The sequence below is a fragment of the Schistocerca serialis genome, chromosome 3, assembly GCF_023864345.2.
Source record: "Schistocerca serialis cubense isolate TAMUIC-IGC-003099 chromosome 3, iqSchSeri2.2, whole genome shotgun sequence".
Taxonomy (NCBI): Eukaryota; Metazoa; Arthropoda; class Insecta; order Orthoptera; family Acrididae; genus Schistocerca; species Schistocerca serialis.
The window spans coordinates 57949768-57971833 of NC_064640.1; the positions used below are offsets into that span (position 1 = coordinate 57949768).

The following is a 22066-nucleotide window of genomic DNA, read 5'->3' on the forward strand; positions in this document are numbered from 1 at the left end:
GACCTTAATGACAGTGAAAACTTAAACCGCGTGTACCTAATGGAAATTTGGGAAAAGCAATCGTCACCGTAAAGAGGGAGGAAAGGGTTACATCTAAATGAAAGGAAAAATGCAAATGAAACTGGTGGAAATTAATTTTGAAAAGGGGTAAAGTTAATGAAGAAAGTAAATGTGCGGCCGTTACGTTAACAATTAACTAGCGGTAATTAGATATTTGAGATTTGGGGAAAATTACGGTCGCCAGTCCTAAGGACAATTACTATAGTAACTGAAAAAGAAAGGTAATTACACATATAATTAGCACTAGAAGCGTGGCAACTGAAGGTTGACACGTGTAGTGTGAAAACTGAAAGTTTGTCAGAAGTAATAACTTTCGCTGCACTCTGGCCTAATTTAGCAAAAGAATTAATAAAACCGGAAAACTGAAAGTTAATTTAGTGACTGAAATTAATAAGAAGCTTTCTTTCTTAAGCACATCGAAATTCAGTAAAATACGGTTAGTCTTGGACTACCTCAACAATCATTTCAAAAGCTACTTAAATCTACGCAATTTAGAAATAAGAGATTTAGCTTTGAACTTGAATTAAATGATTCTGAACAATTAACAATAGTAAGATTTAGTACGTACCAAGCTGAGCTGCAGTCACAGGTAAGCTAAAATACGGTAACTAAACTCGCACTCTTAATTTGTGCTTGCGTAATCTAAATATTGTAGCCAGCTATGAATACTTAAACTGAACTTTGAAATTAAAGCAGTGAAATGGAATGATTGTACTTTAATGCTGGCGTCTGAATTTCAAAGACACTCGGGTTAATTTCGGAAAAGGAAGGGACCCTGCTTGGTAATGCAATTGGGACAATGAGCAACAAAAGTTCATGCTAAGTTGCTGTAATTTTGCGAGGCAAATGGAACAGTTTGAAAAGCTGAGGTCTGCCATACAGTTCTGAAACTTTACGTGCTTTTAGTCTTCCTTGTTGATTGATTGAAGGTTTGAAGTCGTCGATCGAGGAGGTGGCGACAGTCACTCATTGTCGGCCGTCGCTGTTGCAGAAGCTGGATGTTGGCGCGCCTTCTTCTCGACACGGTCCCCAGACGAAACGGGCTCTTGATGTGCGCCAGCTAATGCTTCCCGTCCGCGACACCATGTCAGAAACTATCATCGCAAGTCGAGCGCAATTACATGCTGCCAAACCCCGAAAGCGCGGCAACTCGCGGGAGCTTCTCACAACACACCTGCTTCACTCGCTACCCCAGCCAGACTCCATGCTCTCCCCCCTCGCTCCACGCGGCAGAGTTAACGCTACCAAAGATCCTACACACTTTGATTCTTCACACGACCTATCGATGTAATCGTTCGATAGCAGTTTTCCCTAGGCAAGACCCAGCGTAAAAATACAAATAATATTTACGAAACAAACCAATTATACATCGACATAAGTGCATATATATATATATATATATATATATATATATATATATATATATATGTATATAAAAACAGTAAAACAATTACAATATATAAAGAGACAGAAATGTCATATCTTGAGGTAACAAAACAAGGAAAAAAAATAATAGTACAATAGATGGAAATAAGAGGATATGCATTTCCGGCGTTACACGTCTGAGGATGTTCGTGTAACGTAAACAGACTCAGAAAATGTCCCAAAAAAGAAACAGCGGAAATGCATATGCTCAAAACATCAACAAAATTTAGCATTCGTCTAATTAACCATAAATCAATTTTTAGACCATAATAATTGAGTGGAGACACTCCTAATCTTAGTCCACTCTGTCATCTTGCACAAAATAAAACAGGTTGACAACATATTAAAATTCATAGAAAATATAGAAAATGGTTTAGCTATTCCAAAATCGTCAAAATCCGTAACACTATCAAGAAATGGAATACTATTTACAATATTAATCAGAGTACATGGTCATAAAAACAGGTAGATCAAAATACGCAAATTAATTATTAATTACATAGAATACACATTTTATATAACCTTTTCGTAATTAATACTCTTGCCATGAGAGTCCACTTAATGCTAAACAAGAAAATAATATTCAGCAGATCGAAAAAACCATAAATATTGACAGTACAATTCTTTGAGCAGTCCAGGAAGAAAAACAATTCCGCATTCCGTACCCGCAAGTACAAAGAGAGCCGACAGTGGCACAAGAGCCGACAGCGGCTTCGCCTCGCAAGTATTGTTGCGCCCGCCTGTGCGGCACGCTTGATCTCACTCGCCCTTGTAACGGCACTTCCAGAACGTCCGTTTCACTGAATTCTTTAGGAAAAACTCACTCCCGAGTAATCTCAAGGAGTCCCTTAATACTATCACAGTGGATAACTCAACACTGTCCATCATCACACGCATGTACTAGCCTGAAACTTAAAACAGCGTCTAAGTACATCGGCAATGACTAATAAAACACACATTCATGAAATCTGACAGCTAGTTACAAAAGCATATTTACATTCCTTAATCTTCTGTGACTCAGCTGAAAACTTAAACTAGCAGCTTGGTTTTAAAACTGATTAATATTCAGTAACTCTTAAATCATTTAGTCAACATTAATTACTTATTAATTACAACTTCTTTAATGACCTCTAGGTCAGGCAAAAGCATCGCAACATGGCACATCCTTAAATCTTACACTCTATATTTACATAATGTACAAATTACCCTTTCTGTGGTATTAATCAATCCTTGGTTGGTACAATTTCAGGTCTACAATGTTCCGTATACCTAATAGCTTTCCAGAGCTTGGATACTCTAAGCAATAAGCATTTGTGTGAGGTATACCGATGACTTTATATGGTTCATTATAAACAAACTTAAATTTAGGGATTTCATGGTCTATCTCGCTCGATTTCTCATGAGCTTTTACAAGTACTAAGACTCCGATTGCAAACTTAGCAAAACGCGCTTTAGCGTCATGACGACGTATGCGAGCATCGGCTTTTAGCTTCATTACTTCTCGCAAACGATCTTTTTTCACACCAATACTAATGTCAATCCGTGGAGGGAATTTGATTATCTCTTCCACTAGTCCCGGTTTGTCTGAAAACACACTCTTATTCCTCATTATTACTTCATACAGGCCTCGTCTTTGTTCGTGTGTTACGTTTGACACACCGTCTACAATACTTTCCAATTCACTTTCTACTCTATTGTCAATGCTGAGATTCCTCACGTTACAGCAGTTCAAATTCATTCCTGCGTCAATGTCATCCGGCCAGTTAACAATGTGTACAGGCTGGTATTGCCTACGCACACCGTTTCCTGCCTCGTCAAAACTAACTACTATTGTTTTATCTTGGGACGTACATGTCAAAGTTTTGCTTCCGAAATTAATCACTGCACGGTAATTTAATAGCCAATCTAACCCGATAATTACTTCCGCAGTTAAGTCTGGCACGACGACAAACTCTTGTTCAAATCGTGCCCCACATATCTCGAAGTTGACAAAAATCTGTTTTGTGACCGGTTTACTGGCCTTCCCAGTAGCACCGATAATTTTCACTCCTGTTACTGGCGTAACTACGATGCCGGGTCTGTCTTTCAGTAACTCAAATATGTTCCCAGATACAGCACTCAATTCTGCACCGGTGTCAATCAACACGTTTAGTTGTAGGTCGTGCATATTAACAGACACTACTATCTGTCTACACTTGTCCTCAATTGTTTCTTTATTTTGCCACAGTAAATCCTCGTCTATATCCAGGTCATTCCAGAAAAAACCATCCGGCTTTGATCCTAAATCCGGCTTATCTGGCGGCTTTTTCAGCCTCTGTTCACATACAGTTTTAATTTCAACACGTTTGTCCTGAGGCTTAGTCTGCAGCTTCGCCTCCAATACCGAAACCTTTTCCTGTAACTCGTCAACTAGTGAGTGTTGCTTTGCTATCAATTCACTAATTGTCACCTTTGTTGATTCCTCGTTGGCCAGATTGATCTCATCTGCCAATCTACCTGGAGAAATGTGCCCAGTAGTATCTGCAATTACTTCCTCTAGATCTGCGCAACCCACACTGTTATCGTCTGACCCTATAATGTCAGCTCTAACCTCATACACGCTGTAATCTATGTGCTTTCCTACCAATCGTGTCCTGCTATCACTAAAATTTTCGTAATCTTTCTCCTTAATACTCTCGCAATGTTTAAACTGGAGGTTTGCGTCGGATGGGTCGGCTACTTCTACCACTACGACTTTCGGTAAGGTCTGCCGGTTAAGGCCAGAACTTTCCGTTACTACTTCAACATCCAACTCTTGCGTTACGAGAGACGACGAATCTTGCTCGTGCTCCCCATTAACATCAACTATTTCTAGTAAAGTCTGCCGGTTAGGGCCAGAACTTTCTATCATTTCACAAACACTATCTTCCTGCGGGACGAGACGCGGAAAATCCTGCACGCGCTCCCCATAAACACTTCTCCCATACAGGCCCCTATAATCTCTTAGTTCGTCGTATAAGCGACCGAACTGCCTTAACCAGACCTCATCCCTCTCTGCATCCCCTCGCTCGATGACGGACGTTTTATCCGACATCTGATCTTCTCTCAACAATTGCGAATCATTCTTAAACTCAATCTCCAGTTCCGCTGTGGGTATTACAGCTGCCACTTTATAATCGATTTCCGGAATACTACTTAAATTGTTCTCACTGACAGTGAATGTATTTTCTACTGCCGTGTATACAGCTGATCTACTACTTGTGGGCGCACTCCTTTCTCTTAACACTGGCACACTCTCCCGCCGTTGATTATTCCATACGGAATTTTCATAACGACGACACCTGGGTTTTCTCTTGTTATTGGGCCGCCAAAATTTCTCCACACCCGGTCGGCCCCTCACCGGCGCGGCTAATGGTTTCCCTGTCTCGTCCCAGCAGATACGCTCCCCGGATGCTGCTGAGGCGGCTGATCACACCCTCTGGCGTTATTACTATTCTGTGAAGCCCGTATCACGTTAGTATGATACTGGTTTCCGTCATTCCTGTTATTATTTGCATTGTACCGATTGTTATTACGGTCCGAACCATTATTGTTATTGCTGCCATGGTTGCGGTATGCATTATTCCCATGGTTATCGTTGTTGTGGTTGCTGTGGTACCCGTTGTTGTTACCACAGCCTCTACCACTGTCGCGATTATTGCGCCAATTGTCCTCGTCCTCCACTCTTTCCAGGAAATCATTTATTGTCCTGTAATTGCTTCCTACGTAGCGTTTTGTATCATCTGGAAGCTTTTTGTAGAGTTCCCAGACTATTTCGGATTCCGTGCGGCGATCGCGCAAATATTCCAACTTGCGGATCCAGCCCTCACAAAACTCCTTCATCGAACCGCGCGAATTCGCATCGAAAGGCCTCGATACGACAAATTCGCGCCAGACACTTTGCTGTTTTTGCTCTGACCAGTATTCAGCCAGAAACAAATTTTTAAATTCGTCAAAAGTCAGGTTCGTAATGTTGAGGTTTAAGCCCCAACGCTTGGCATCACCAGCCAACACATCAATAATCGCATTAATTTTTCTCTCATTAGTCCATGATCTGGGTAAAACCCTTTCACAATTCTTAATGAAATCCGTCGCGTGTATACCGCCTTTTTTCAAGGGGTCGAACCGCTCCTCTTTCGTCAACAATTCCGAACTATGTGCATAGATTGGCACATAGCTCTGTTTTTCGTCAAGTTTCTTTTCTAATTCCGACACCCTCGTAATTACTTGGCAAGTGGTTGTCGCAAGCGTTTCTACTTCCCTTTTTTTCTCTTCGCAGGTATTAGCCTGCTTCGTCACTTTGGTATCTACTTCGGATACTAAAGCCTTTAAAGTTTCCACCTCCTTTTGATCCTCTTTTTTCACTAATTGAATTTGTTCCGTCACCTTATTCTCGATGATCGGAGCAACTGATTCTCCTACACTTTTCTCTATTCTGCTAATTTCGGAATTAAAACGAGTATTTATGCTCGCAATTTCCGCCTGAACGCCTATCATTTCCTGTTTAAGATTACCGATTTCGGTGTTAATTACAACAATATCTTCTTTGATTTTATCAACTTTTGTGTTAACAACTCCAACATTGTTGTTAACAACGTTAATAGCTTTGTTCTGATTGTCTAGCATCCGTTCAATTTTTTCAGACTGAGCTTCTTGCTTGGCAGCCTGAGCTTCTTGCTTGGCAGCCTGAGCTTCTTATTTTCGTTAATCAAAACATTCAATAAATGAGTTAAATTCCCGGAAACTACCGGTTTTACTTCCGTACCGGCTTCCTCTTTAATTTTCACTACGTATTCGTCATCACGGGATTCAGATTTGATTTTCACTTCCGATTCCGAAACATTTTCTAAAGTTTGGAATTCCATTTCTGCTCTTTGTTGCGTTTCGGCGGTCGCGTCTTTCATGCTCGCCGCCTGCCCCTGAACAATGGGTACCGCTGTGCGCGTTTCCCACTGTTCGACCGATTGTTCCGTATCCAAGTCTACCAAATTTTGGCAATTGTTGCCTTCACTCATTTTAATAATTTTCAATATAAATGCCAAATCTCAAATATAATCAGGATTACTCCCACTACTTATTCTCGCTGACGCAACGGCCTGTACGTAACCAGTACTTTGTTACGAGATTTGCACCATACAAAATTCGTGTCCAGAACAACCTCAAAACTGAAGATTGTCCTGTCACCAGGTCGCCACGTGTAACCTCCCCCTCACTTATCGACCTTAATGACAGTGAAAACTTAAACCGCGTGTACCTAATGGAAATTTGGGAAAAGCAATCGTCACCGAAGTTAATCTGTCGGTAAAGAGGGAGGAAAGGGTTACATCTAAATGAAAGGAAAAATGCAAATGAAACTGGTGGAAATTAATTTTGAAAAGGGGTAAAGTTAATGAAGAAAGTAAATGTGCGGCCGTTACGTTAACAATTAACTAGCGGTAATTAGATATTTGAGATTTGGGGGAAATTACGGTCGCCAGTCCTAAGGACAATTACTATAGTAACTGAAAAAGAAAGGTAATTACACATATAATTAGCACTAGAAGCGTGGCAACTGAAGGTTGACACGTGTAGTGTGGAAACTGAACGTTTGTCAGAAGTAATAACTTTCGCTGCACTCTGACTTAATTTAGCAAAAGAATTAATAAAACCGGAAAACTGAAAGTTAATTTAGTGACTGAAATTAATAAGAAGCTTTCTTTGTTAAGCACATCGAAATTCAGTAAAATACGGTTAGTCTTAGGCTACCTCAACAATCATTTCAAAAGCTACTTAAATCTACGCAATTTAGAAATAAGAGATTTAGCTTTGAACTTGAATTAAATGATTCTGAACAATTAACAATAGTAAGATTTAGTACGTACCAAGCTGAGCTGCAGTCACAGGTAAGCTAAAATACGGTAACAAAACTCGCACTCTTAATTTGTGCTTGCGTAATCTAAATATTGTAGCCAGCTATGAATACTTAACCTGAACTTTGAAATTAAAGCAGTGAAATGGGATGATTGTACTTTAATGCTGGCGTCTGAATTTCAACGACACTCGGGTTAATTTCGGAAAAGGAAGGGACCCTGCTTGGTAATGCAATTGGGACAATGAGCAACAAAAGTTCATGCTAAGTTGCTGTAATTTTGCGAGGCAAATGGAACAGTTTGAAAAGCTGAGGTCTGCCATACAGTTCTGAAACTGTACGTGCTTTTAGTCTTCCTTGTTGATTGATTGAAGGTTTGAAATCGTCGATCGAGGAGGTGGCGACAGTCACTCATTGTCGGCCGTCGCTGTTGCAGAAGCTGGATGTTGGCGCGCCTTCTTCTCGACACGGTCCCCAGACGAAACGGGCTCTTGATGTGCGCCAGCTAATGCTTCCCGTCCGCGACACCGTGTCAGAAACTATCATCGCAAGTCGAGCGCAATTACATGCTGCCAAACCCCGAAAGCGCGGCAACTCGCGGGAGCTTCTCACAACACACCTGCTTCACTCGCTACCCCAGCCAGACTCCCCCATGCTCTGCCCGCGCTCCACGCGGCAGAGTTAACACTACCAAAGATCCTACACACTTTGATTCTTCACACGACCTATCGATGTAATCGTTCGATAGCAGTTTTCCCTAGGCAAGACCCAGCGTAAAAATACAAATAATATTTACGAAACAAACCAATTATACATAGACATAAGTGCATAAATAAATAAATAAATATATATATATATATATATATATATATATATATATATATACACAAACAGTAAAACAATTACAATATATAAAGAGACAGAAATGTCATATCTTGAGGTAACAAAACAAGGAAAAAATATAATAGTACAATAGATGGAAATAGGAGGATATGCATTTCCGGCGTTACAAACCTGTGACTCTTACCAAGTGTTACTAGAATGACAGAATAGATGACACTAGGAATCCTTCTTTCTGTGAATGGAATCGGAAAGGGGCACACACTAAGTAACCTCCATACACACCGTAGGTCCCTTGCAGAATACACTTTTCGATTTAGATAGCGTTCTAGTGTGCCTTCTTGGAACTCATCGAACAGTCGACATAAGCGGTTTTTTTTTTCTTTTTCTGTATTGATCTTCTCATTTCTCATTCAGACAGACGAGCTGTCAGTTGCCATTCTGCTCTTCAGTCTACTTGAATTTTCAAACTTATTCGACTGTTTTAAAATAATAAATACCGTTTAGAAATGAATGATTAAAATATATAAAAATCAGTTAAATGTGAAGATGTATGCTTTTCAGTGGCTGTATACTGCAGACGAATGTTGCTAAGTTTACATGGATGGCCACATTTTTAGTTTACGATGTCTGTATGTTATTATATAATGTACTTCAGACATGTATGCAAGTTTTAAAGAACAGGCACTGCTGACGATCCCCAGCTGTATTAAATATTATAAAATTTATTCGCGAATTGCTAAGTCAGTGTGACGTCGGCTGTGCTATTTGTTAGTGAGATATGAAAATCTGTGCCAGACCGGTGCTCGAGCGGTCGCCTTAACCACTTCGGCTACCTGTGCACGGTCCATGGACTGATCCAAACCTCCATATACCACACTGGCCACATTCCCGAATGCTCGCACAGTATGTGATTTCCTCAACAGGAAGAGAAAATGTTATCTTTGTTTTTAACCTGTCGATGTATGTCTGTAGGGCATCGTATAATAAGATACAGATATTTTAAACACAAACATTGTGAACAGTAGTGGATGTGGATAGTGTGACGTATGGAGGCCTTGGAGTCGGTGATGAAATGCCTGCCGAAATTTAAGATAGATCAGTCACATTATTCTCACAGAATGTTCGTGCTTGCAGGTTAGGAACAAGTTAATATATATTAGTAAACCGCAAGAGCATCCATGGTAAAGTTCCAGAATTGTTATCACTTGTTGAAGGTAGGAATGCCAAGAAAGTATGAGGAACCGAAAGGTGATTAAAATTCTAAATTAAAATTGAAATACACACTCTAAGACAAAAAAGAAAAGAAAAAACTTTTTACCACGTAGGAATTATGAGAATGGGTCCGAAATCGGTAGATGTTATTTGCATGTGCAGACAAACAATTGACTGCAATTTCAGAAAATTTGGATCATTTGTTCAAAATAAAGAGCTTCACAAATTGAGCAAGTTAACAACGTGTTAGATCACCTCTGGCACTTACGCGAGCAGCTATTCAGCTTGGCCTCCTGAGGGACATCGTGGCAAATTCTGTCCAATTGGCGCTTTAGATCGTCAACATCCCGAGATGGTTAGAGGCCTTTACCCATAATGCTTCAAACGTTCTCAACTGAGAAGATATCCGGCGACCTTGCTGGCCAAGCAGAGAAAACTCTCACCATCTGTGGGTTGACATTATCTTGCCTAAATGTAAACCCTACCTGGCTTGCCATGAAGGGCATTGAATATCGTCGACGTACGCTGTGCTGCAAGAGTGTCGCGGATAGCAACCAAAGGTATCCTGCTACAAAATAAAGTGGCAACCCAGACCATCACTGCCAGGTGTCGGGGCAAACGACAGGCGACAGTCAGGTTGGTAACCCACACTGTCCGGGGCGTCTCCACTCAGGTCTTCGTTAGTCATCGGGGCTCAGTTCGAAGCGGGACTCATGGCTGAAAACAGTTCTACTCCATTCAGTGAGTTTCCAGGCCGAAGACATGTCTGGAGACGCCCCGGACAATGGTGGGATACCAACGCGACTGTCGCCAGCCATAAGGCCCGACTACAAGGAGTGATGGTCTCAGACGCCATTTCATTTCATAGCAGAACACCTTTGGTTATCATACGCGGCACTCTTACAGCACAGCGATGCGACGGTGATATTCTATATCTCTTTTGGCTTCCCTTCATAGCAAGCTATTCTGAGCTTACATTTCAGCAAGACAATGCCCGCCCGCATAAGGAGAGAGTTTGTACTGCATGTCTAATTCCTTCGTGGTGCGTCTTTTTATGCGGTATACTTTTTACAGTAAATAATTCAGTAATATATAGTTCAATTGTTACAGATTCCGAATGTGAAGTAGTCTGGGTAAGAAGAAGCATCAAAAGTGCGTCAAACACAGTAACATGATGAAACTTCCTGGCAGATTAAAACTGTGTGACGGACCGAGACTCGAACTCGGGACCTTTGCCTTTGGCGGGCAAGTGCTCTACCATCTGAGCTACCCAAGCAAGACTCACGCCCCGCCCTCACAGCTTTACTTCTGCCAGTACCTCGTCTCCTACCTTCCAAACTTTACAGAAGCTCTCCTGCGAACCTTGCTGCAGAGTGAAAATCTCATTCGGGAAACATCCCCCAGGCTGTGGCTAAGCCATGTCTCCACAATATCCTTTCTTTGAGGAGTGCTAGTTCTGCAAGGTTCGCAGGAGAGCTTCTGTAAAGTTTGGAAGGTAGGAGACGAGGTACTGGCAGAAGTAAAGCTGTGACGAGGGGGCGTGAGTCTTGCTCGGGTAGCTCAGATGGTAGAGCACATGCCCGCGAAAGGCAAAGGTCCCGAGTTCGAGTCTCGGTCGGGCACACAGTTTTAATCTGCCAGGAAGTTTCATATCAGCGCGCACTCCGCTGCAGAGTGAAAATCTCATTCTGGAGACAGTAACAGAATGCTTCTATAGACCACTTGAATCTAGATCTTCAGTGACAGAGCGTTTCAGAGCAGTCTTCGAGAATATCAGGAATAAGTTTCCTGGTCATGCTATTATAATAGAGTTCAACTTGTCATCTGTAGAATGGGAGAATCAGACGACTAAATTGGTACGAAATCAAAAATGTTCAAATGTGTGGGAGTTCCTATGAGACCAAACTGCTGAGGTCATCGGTTCCTAGACTTACACACTACTTAAACTAACTTACGCTAACGACAACACACACACCCATCCCCAAGGGAGGACTTGAATCTCCGGCGGGAGGGGCCGCCCGCTCCGTGACGTGGCGCCTCAAACCGCGCGGCAAATTGGTATCACCGAAATGGATTCGTGTGAGACTTTTCTGAATGTCTTGTCCGAAAATCACTTTGAGCAGATAGTTGAAAGAACCTACACCTGAGTGCAATGTCTTAGACCTCCTAATAACTTAACAGATCCGAACTTTTCGAATTAGTTAACGATGAAAAGGGAATTAGCGATTATAAGGCTGTGACAACAGCAATAAGTACTGATTTTACATGGAATTTTTGAACAGGTGGGAAATTATCTTTGGTTGGCAACAGTGACAGGAGAAAAATCGCAGAGTATCATAGTACTAATCATCAAACATTTAACTCAGAGGATGAAGATGTAGAGCATTTGAGTAAAACTCGAAGGTGTTGTAGAACATGCCTTAGACAAGTATGTGTCAAGCAAGGTTGTGAGGGATGGAAAAGATCCACTGTGGATGAATAGGCGTGTTAGAAAGCTGCTGCGAAGAGCACAGAGAACTTCAGCTCCGATTTAAGTGAAATCAAAGCCTGGTAGACAAATAAAAGCTAAATGAAGCCAAAATGAGTGTGAGGAATGTGGTGTGAGAAGCATTCAATGAATTTAAAATTACAGTTTTTCCAAATGAACTAACTAAATCTTAATAAGTTTCGGTCTTGCATAAAGTCAGTAAGCGAATATAAACCATCTACTAAATCGCTAAGTGACCATAATAGCACCGAAACGGAAGACTACAGAGAGAAGGCCGAAATATTGAATTCGGTCTTCCGAAATAGTTTCTTTTAATCAGCAGATGGGATCTTCCGAAATTGTTCCTTTTAATGGTTCAAATGGCTCTAAGCACTATGGGACTTAACAGCTGAGGTCATCAGTCCCCTAGACTTAGAACTACTTAAACCTAACTAACCTAAGGACATCACACACATCCATGCCCAATGCAGGATTCGAACCTGCAACCGTAGCAGCAGCGCGGTTCCGGACTGAAGCGCCTAGAACCACTCAGCCACAGCGGCCGGCTTCCTTTTAATCATCGGATGGATACCGAAATGGCATAAATCGATCACGGAATAGAAAGTGAGTTAACAGTGTTGACCAATGGAAAGGCAACTCTACCGAATGAGATACCTGTGAGGTTCTGCAAAAGAACTTGCTCCCATTCTAGCAGCAGTTTTTCGTGGGTCACTGGAGCAACGAAGAGTACTTCGCAATTGTAAAAAAGCACAGGTCATTCCCGTTTCAAGAAAACTGTCGGACCGATCTATATCGCTGATATTTATCTATTGTTGTATTATGGAACATGTTTTATTCTCACACATGATAACCTACCTGGAGAACGAAGCTTCTTCTATAACAATCAACGTGGATTCCACATATAGTGATTTTGCAGAAGTCAGCTCGCCCATGAGGAACGCTCAGGTTGATCGTGTTTCTTGACTTTAGAGAAGTATTCGATACAGTTCCACACTATCGTTTAGTGAATAAAGTACGAGCTTACTGAGTATCGGACCAGATTTAAGATTGGATACAGAACTTCCTTAGGACCCCCTAGTAGGCCTACTTAGCTGAACAAGTTCGACAAATGTGAAGGCGTTTCCGCTAGTACACCAGGGAGTGTTATAGGACCACTATTATTTACAGTTTTTATTAATGATCTAGTGGATTACGTTTGAGACCCCATGGGGCTATTCGTGGACGATTCTATTGTCTATGGGAAGCAACAAGAGTGGCGGGATGTTTCTAATGCGACAACACAGATGACAAATGTAATGCTTTCCTTAACACATTTCTCATGCTCTTAAAAGTTCTTCTAAATAGGGAACTAGCAGTAAAAGGCAGCCTGGGTAGCTGACAAGTGTGTTACGTATATCATGTACAACAAAGTGAGAATTATATCAAAATGTTAGAAGTAGTCACATTCGAGCTATAGTAGCCCATTACAAGCTGTAATTTAAGGTGCTTAAAAATGTTATTAGTAGGGCAAAGAGTATGTGGTACGCAAATAGAATAGATATTTCACGGGATAAAATTAAAACCATATGGTCAGTCGTGAAGGAAGTGTCTAGTCAGCAGCACAAGGTCGAGGGTATAAAGTCAGTACACAGTAAAAACGTTTCTGTTACTGATAAGTCAGATACATGTACAGTATTTAACAATCACTTTCTGAACATTGCTGGTGAAGTAAATAAAGACTTAGTTTCTACAGGGAATCATGTAACTCTCTTGGAAAATGGCTTTTTCGAGACTGATATCTGAAATATTCATTTGTGATACTGACAATGGGGAGACTGAGTCAATAATTAGATCACTGAAGACTATGGACTCTCATGGATATGATGGAGTATCTAGCAGAATAATAAAGTACTGTGCTGCACATAGTAGCCCTGTGCTTAGCCATATTTGTAATTTTTCCTTTAGGAATGGTCAGTATCCCGAATGATTAAAGTCGTCAGTAGTAAAACAACTTTATAAAAAGGGAGGAAGGGATAACGTAGACACGTTTAGACCTATTTCTATCCCGTCGTGTTTTTTAAAGTTATTGAAAAGGCTGTGTATGTAAGGATAATTGATCAATTTATTCCTCATGATTTTCTATCAGATGTACAGTTTGGTTTTAGAAGTGGTTTAACAACTGAAAACGCTATATTCTCTTTCCTCTGTGAGGCACCGGATGGATTTAACAAAAGGTTTCGAACGCTAGGCATCTTTTTTGATTTAAGTAAGACGTTTGATTGGGTTGATCACAAAATAGTGTTCAAGAAGTTGCACCATTATGGAATACGGGGAGTAGCTCACAACTGGTTCACCTCTTAGTTTAAAAACAGACAGCAAAAGGTCATTCTCCTCTGTACTGAGAATGGCCATGATGTGGGGTCCGAGTGGGCCACGGTTAAATAGAGGAGGGGGGGAGTGCCCCACGGATTTGTGCTGGGGCCACTCCTGTTCCTTATTTATATAAATGATATGCCCTCTAGTAGTGCAGGCAATTCTTAAATATTTCTGTTTGCCGATGACACTAGCTTGGTAGACAAGTATGTTGTGTGCAACGTTGGCACTGTTTCAAATAGCTCAGTTCAAAACATCAGTGCTGTGTCGTCCGAACAAGACACAGCCAGGGCAAAAGCACGGCAGGTGCAAAGACGCGAGCTGATGCCAGTGCCGTTGAGACTTGCCGCTTGCGCGAGGAGCAAGATATCGACTTCGCCTCGGCCAATTCCCGGCCGAGTACAATCCGCCAATGACCGGACGACAACGGACAGAAACCTACTCGACAGATACAAGAGCAGCTCTCGCCCACTTAGCTATAGATTTGCGTCCATGGCTGACTTAGACAGGGAGCATCGATTAGTGACCTCTTAGAAATGAACAGACAGTTGTTGTAAATTGCATTTGCTATGTACTGTGAAGTTTACCAACGATTATTTGCACTTAGCCATTGCTATACGTATTACAAGTAGTGTTGCAAACTTCATTATTCGACAAGTCACAAAGATAAGTAAACCGTTTTAACTCATTTTTATGACTTTGTTACTAATTTGTTGCAGCGTTGTAGAACCTTCGTTCTCCTATCCTGTTACCTGACCCTGGAGCATCGGTGTATAATATTAGCAGGGAGAAATTGTCTTAGCGGTGTACTGCGCCAGAAGCCGTTTCAAGAACTCACAAACTCGGCCTACCGTACCAACAGCGGCAACTCGGCTTCCACAGCCGTAGCGACGAGGCCTTTACGAAACTGGCGAAGAGGGTCTACAAAAATAAGTTCATGGCTTGTAGAAAGTAAACTAACGCTAAATCATAGTGAGACTCAGCTTTTGCAGGTTGAAATGATTATTAAATCGACACCCTAGCTGCAAACATGTGTTGACATACATCATTGGGGACATGTTGAAAATGTGTGCTCCGACCGGGGCTCGAAACCGGGATCTCCTGCTTACATGGCAGACGCTCTATCCATCTGAGCCACTTTTACAGTTTCTAACACACAATTCAACAAAACCCGAAGTTTTAATTTCACGGAATGGGCAAATACTATGTGATCAAAAGTATCCGGACACCTACTGAAAATGACCTACAAGTTCGTGGCGCCCTCCATCGGTAATACTGGAATTCAGTATGGTGTTGGCCCACCCTTGGCCTTGATGACAGTTTCCACTCTCGCAAGTATACGTTCATTCAGGTGCTGGAAGGTTTCTTGGGGAATGGCAGCCCATTCTTCACGCAGTGCTGCACTAAGGAGAGGTATCGATGTCGGTCGGTGTGGCCTGGCACGAAGACGCCGTACCAAAACATCCCAAAGGTGTTCAATAGAATTCAGGTCAGGACTCTGTGCAGGCCAGTCCATTGCAGGGATGTTATTGTGGTGTAACCACTGCGCCACAGGCCGTGCATTATGAACAGGTGCTCGATCGTGTTGAAAGGTGCAATCACCAGCCCCGAGTTGCTCTTCAACAGTGGGAAGCAAGAAGGTGTTTAAAACATCAATGTAGGCCTGTGCTGTGATAGTGCCACGCAAAACAACAAGAGGTGCAAGCCCCCTCCATGAAAAACAAGACCACACCATAACACCACCGACTCCGAATTTTAGTATTGGCACTACACACGCTGGCAGATGGCGTTCGCCGGGTATTCACCATACCCACACCCTGCCATCGGATCACCACATTGTGTACCGTGATTCGTCACTCCACGCAAGCTTTTCCACTGTTGAGTCGTCCAATGTTTACGCTCCTTACACCAAGCGAGGCGTCGTTTGGCATTTACCGGCGTGATGTGCAGCTTATGAGCGGCCGCTCGACCATGAAATCCAAGTTTTCTCATCTCCCGCCTAACTGTCATAGTACTTGCAGTGGATCCTGACGCAGTTTGGATTTCCTGAGTGATGTTCTGGATATATGTCTGCCTATTACACATTACAACCCTCTTCAACTGTCGGCGGTCTCTGTCAGTCAACAGACGAGGCCGGCCTGTACGCTTTTGTGCTGTACGTGTCCCTTCACGTTTCCACTTCACTATCACATCGGTAACAGTGGACCTAGGGATGTTTAGGAGTGTGGAAATCTCGCGTACAGACGTATGACACAAGTGACACCCAATAACCTGACCACGTTCGAAATCCGTGAGTTCCACGGAGCATCCCATTCTGGTCTCTCACGATGTCTAATGACTACTGAGGTCGCTGATATGGAGTACCTGGGCGTAGGTGGCAGCACAATGCACCTAATATGAAAGAGTATGTTTTTGGGGGTGTTCGGATACTTTTGATCACATAGTGTATGAGTAGCGAAACTAAACAGTTCAAATTTCTAGGTTTTCAGATAGATACTAAAATATCGTGGAAATCTCCCGTTCAGGATCTTGTTCAAAAACTTAATGCTACCATTTCTAATATTAGAAGAGTATCTGAAGTAATTGATAGTTCGACACGTAAAGTCGCTTATTTTGCTTATTTTTATTCGCTTGTGACGTATGGTATCATGTAGTTTGGGGTAGTTCTTCCCATTCTCGAAGGATATTTTTGGTTCAGAAACGGGCAGATCGTGCAATGAGTAGTGTAAGTTCGCGAACCTCTTGTCGACTCCTGTTAATTATCCTGGGTATTCTGACGGTGGCCTCTTAATATATATATTCCTCACTGTCGTTTCTTGCTAACAGTATTAGCTTATTCCCAAGAATTAGCAGCTTTCACTCAGTCAATACTTGGCAGAAATCCAATCTGCGTTTGGACCGCACTTTCTTGACTCTAGTGCAGAAATGCGTGCAGTATTCTGGTGCATCTATTTTCAATAACCTACCATAAGAATTCAAAAATCTTAGCAGTAATCCACGCGCTTTCAAATCTGACCTGAAGAATTTCCTCTTATGGTATAACTTCTATTCTCTCGAGGCGTTCCTTGAAAAAGTAGGCTGATTCCTGTGTTATATTGTTGACTACGTTTACATAAACTTATAGCCTGACGTCTTGTTAGGATTCATTAACATTTTATTTTATCTGTTATTACTTTTCTGCTGTAATTTCATGTAATAACACGTTCCATGACCATGGGGATTTGCTACTCAGTTTGGTCCTACGGAACTACACGTATAAAATAAAATAAAGTCCAGCACCAGGAGACTGTCGCGAAATGCAGGAAAATCTGAACAGGATCGACGATGTGTGCAGGGTCTGGCAGTTGACCCTGAACGTGAAGAAATCCAACGTATTGAGCGTAAATAGGCTAAGAGATCAACTACTGTTAGATTACACTATTAGCGACTCTTTACTGGGAACAGTAACTTCCGCGAAATACCTACGACTGACCATCCCGAGCGACATTGACTGCATTAAACAAACAGGAGGTAAAGCAGATGCCAGATTGATACTCACTGAGAGAATCTTAAGGAAACGTAATTCATCCACGGAAGAAGATGCTTGCAAACCAGTCGTTCGATCCATTATTGAATATTGTCTATTTATCTGGGACCTTTATCAAGTACGATTAATAGAACAGTTAGAGAAGATTGTACGAAGAGTAGCGCGTTTCGTCACAGGGCCGTTTACTTGGCGGGAGAGCATTACGGTTCAAACGGCTCTAAGCAATATGGGACTTAACTGCTGAGGTCATCAGTCCCCTAGGCTTAGAACGACTTAAACCTAATTAACCTAAGGACATCACACACATCCACGCCCGAGGCAGATTCGAACCTGCGACCGTCGCAGCAGCGCGGTTCCGAACAGAGCATTACGGAGATGCTCAACAAACTTCCATTGACAGACGCTACAAGAGAGGCAATGCCTATCACGGTGAGGTTTACTGTTCAAATTTCGAGAGTTTACGTTCCAAGAAGAGACTGACAACATATTACTATCTCCTACATACATCGCGCAAAGTGATCACAACGAGAAAATTAGTTAAACTAGATGTCATGTGGAGTTTTACCGACAGTCCTATGCGCCAGTTATAAACAGAACAGGAGAAAGGGGAAAAGTTAGTGCTACCAGAAGTAACCTCCGCCACACACCGCAAGGTGGCTTGCGGAATATACATGTAACTGTAGTATTTGTAGATACACTAATCTTCTGACTATTTGCAACATCTGTGATAAAGAATGTGCAGGTTTTCCTGTGGGTCAGCTCATTTGCTCATTATCTCGGTGTTCTATCTTTTTGCAGTTCCTCCGAAATACCTCAGTACCGCCTGCCGTACGACGCCGTTACGTTTGAAGTGGAGTTGGTCAAGGATCTCGGAGTAAAATTTGAGTACAACCGGGTGCTGTCTACCAATGATCTCACATTACAGGTAAATATCTTTCACTAGGTATATATTTGTGCTATAAATTACTCTCACGTATTTTCTTGCAGATAGCATTAATCCCACAAAGCGCAAGATGAACGATAACAAAGCCAATACAGGGTGAGGCAAAGAAAACAATAATAGGATGAAGAAGATATTGTACGAAGAAGCGCTGAAAAATAGTGCTGCCCAATTTTTTTATGTGAAAACTCTTCAGACTTTTTAAGTAAAGCAAACGTTATTAACATTCTACATCTTAATTCTTCAGGTTTGGGGGGGGGGGGGGGTTGTTTTTAGGAAGGAGACCAGACAGCGAGGTCATCGGTCTCGACGGTTTAGGGAAGGACGGGGAAGGAAGTCGGCCGTGCCCTTTGAAAGGAACCATCCCGGCATTTGCCTGGAGCGATTTAGGGAAATCACGGAAAACCTAAATCAGGATGGCCGGACGCGGGATTGAACCGTCGTCCTCCCGAATGCGAGTCCAGTGTCTAACCACTGCGCCACCTCGCTCGGTAATTCTTCAGGTCTGCATATACGCAGCCATTTGCCCCTGGAGGGCTTGCAACATGGCAGTGCGTAACGTAACTATGTAGGTGCGTGAGAAACAGCGTGCTGCAACCGAGTTTCGAATTCGAAGACTTCGTCAACATGATAATGCCAGACCACACACGAGCGCTGCGACATATGCCACATTCCGACGCCTTGGGTCCAATGTCATTCATCATCCTCCATATCGTCTCGACTTAGCCACATCCGATTTTCACCTGTTTTCAAAACTTAAAGAACACATTCGACAACTTCACATTGATAGTGATGAATAGGTGCAAGCAGAGGTGAGGTTGTGGCTCCGTCAACAAAATCAAACTTTGTACGGAAAAGGTATCTGTATGATGCGAAAAGTGGCTATTGACTCTAAATAATGAAAAATGTGAGGTCATCCACAGGAGTGCTAAAAGGAATCCATTGAACTTCGGTTTAGCCTGCCCGGTTGGCCGTGCGGTCTAAAAGCACGCCTTTCCGGACGGAAAGGAGCGCCGGTTCCCGGCACGAATCCGCCCGGCGGATTTATGTCGAGCTCCAGTCAGCCGGCCAGTCTTTGGATGGTTTTTAGGCGGTTTTCCATCTGCCTCGGTGAAAGCGGGCTGGTTCCCCCTATTCCGCCCCAGCTACACTATGTCGGCGAATGCTGCGCAAACAAGTTCTCCACGTACGTGTACACCACCATTACTCTATCACGCAAACATAGGGGTTACACTCGTCTGGTGTGAGACGTTCCGTGGGGGTCCACTGGGGGCCGACCCGCACAATAACCCTGGGTTCGGCGTGTTGCGGCGGAGGGGTGAAGTGGACTGCGGTAGTCGTCGTGGGGTTGCAGACCACTGCGGCTGCGGCGGGGACGGAGCCTCTCCGTCGTTTCTAGGTCCCCGGTTAACATAACATAACATAACTTCGGTTACAGGATAATCAATCAAATTTAAAAGTTGAAAATTCAGCTAAATATCTAGGACCTACAATTACGAACAGCTTAAGTTGGAGAGAACACATAAAAAATGTTGTGGGGAAGGTGAAACAAAGACTGCGTTTTATTGGCAGAACACTTCGAAGATGCAACAGATCTACTAAGGAGATTGCCTACACTACGCTTGTCCGTCGGACATGTCCGAAAAAACGGATACCACCTTCATATACAGGGTGAGTCACCTAACGTTACCGCTGGATATATTTCGTAAACCACATCAAATACTGACGAACTGATTCCACAGACCGAACGTGAGGAGAGGGGCTAGTGTAATTGTTTAATACAAACCATACAAAAATGCACGGAAGCATGTTTTTTAACACAAACCTACGTTTTTTTAAATGGAACCACGTTAGTTTTGTTAGCACATCTGAACATATAAACAAATACGTAATCAGTGCCGTTTGTTGCATTGTAAAATGTTAATTACATCCGGAGATATTGGAACCTAAAGTTGACGCTTGAAACCTCCGACGTTCAGTTGCGTGTTGTAACAAACACGGGCCACGGTCGACGAGCAGCATCTGCAGGGATATGTTTACGATGACGACCGTGTTTACGAGTGTGGCTGTAGTGCACTGTTGTGGTTTGGTCTAGCTGTCGCAGTGTCCGCATGTAGCGCTTGCTGCTATTGTTATTCTGCATTCGTCTCCGCACGCAGACCAACTGTAGTACACCGTGTTACCAGACGTCTGTGATAGTGTAGTGTTGTAGGAACTGTGACCATGGTGTATTCGAACTCTGAAAAGGCGGAGATGATACTCATCTATGGCGAGTGTCGACGATATGCAGCTGAAGCCTGCAGGGTGTATGCAGAACGGTACCCGGACAGAGAGCATCCAACGTGCCGCACATTGCAAAACATCTGCCGCCAACTGTATGCAACAGGTATGGTCGTAACACGCAAACGGGTCCGTAACAGGCCCGTCACAGGAGAAGCGGGTGCAGTTGGTGTGTTAGCTGCTGTTGCCATGAACCCACACATGAGTACACGGGACATTGCGAGAGCCGGTGGACTGAGTCAAAGTAGTGTCATGCGCATACTGCATCGTCACCGCTTTCACCCGTTTCATGTGTCGCTACATCAGCAATTACATGGTGATGACTTTAATCATCGAGTGGAATTCTGTCAATGGGCATTAACAGAGAATGCGTTGCAGTTCTACCTGTTTACCGATGAAGCGGGTTTCACAAACCACGGGGCAGTGAATCTACGGAACATGCATTACTGGTCCGTGGACAATCCTCGCTGGCTCAGACAGGTAGAGCGACAGCGACCGTGGACTGTAAATGTATGGTGCGGAATCATTGGCGACCACCTCATTGGTCCTCACTTCATTGCAGGGGCCCAAACAGCTGCAACATACATCGCGTTTCTACAGAATGATCTGCCAACGTTGCTCGAAAATGTCCCACTGGAAACGCGTCGACGTATGTGGTATCAGCATGATGGTGCACCTGCACATTCCGCAATTAACTCTAGGCTGACCCTTGACAGGATGTTCGACGGGCGTTTCATAGGACGTGGAGGACGCATAAATTGGCCAGCCCGTTCTCCTGATCTTACACCTCTGGACTTCTTTCTGTGGGGTACGTTAAAGGAGAGTGTGTACAGTGATGTGCTACAACCCCAGAGGATATGAAACAACGTATTGTGGCAGCCTGCGGTGACATTACACCAGATGTACTGCGGCGTGTACGAAATTCATTACGCCAGAGATTGCAATTGTGTGCAGCAAATGATGGCCACCACATTGAACATCTATTGGCCTGACATGTCGGGACACGCTCTATTCCACTTCGTAATTGAAAACGGAAACCACGCGTGTACGTGTACCTCACCCCTCATGGTAATG

General features: G+C 43.0%; 1 protein-coding gene across 1 annotated transcript in view; it reads left to right on the top strand.

Moving 5' to 3' along the window:
* Positions 1–22066, top strand: part of LOC126471525 (dihydropyrimidine dehydrogenase [NADP(+)]) — a 272626-nt gene that overhangs the window by 85389 nt on the left and 165171 nt on the right. Inside the window, exon 6 of the mRNA XM_050099748.1 lies at positions 18571–18697. Coding sequence (XP_049955705.1) covers positions 18571–18697 — 127 coding nt within the window. The remainder of the gene's footprint in view (positions 1–18570; positions 18698–22066) is intronic.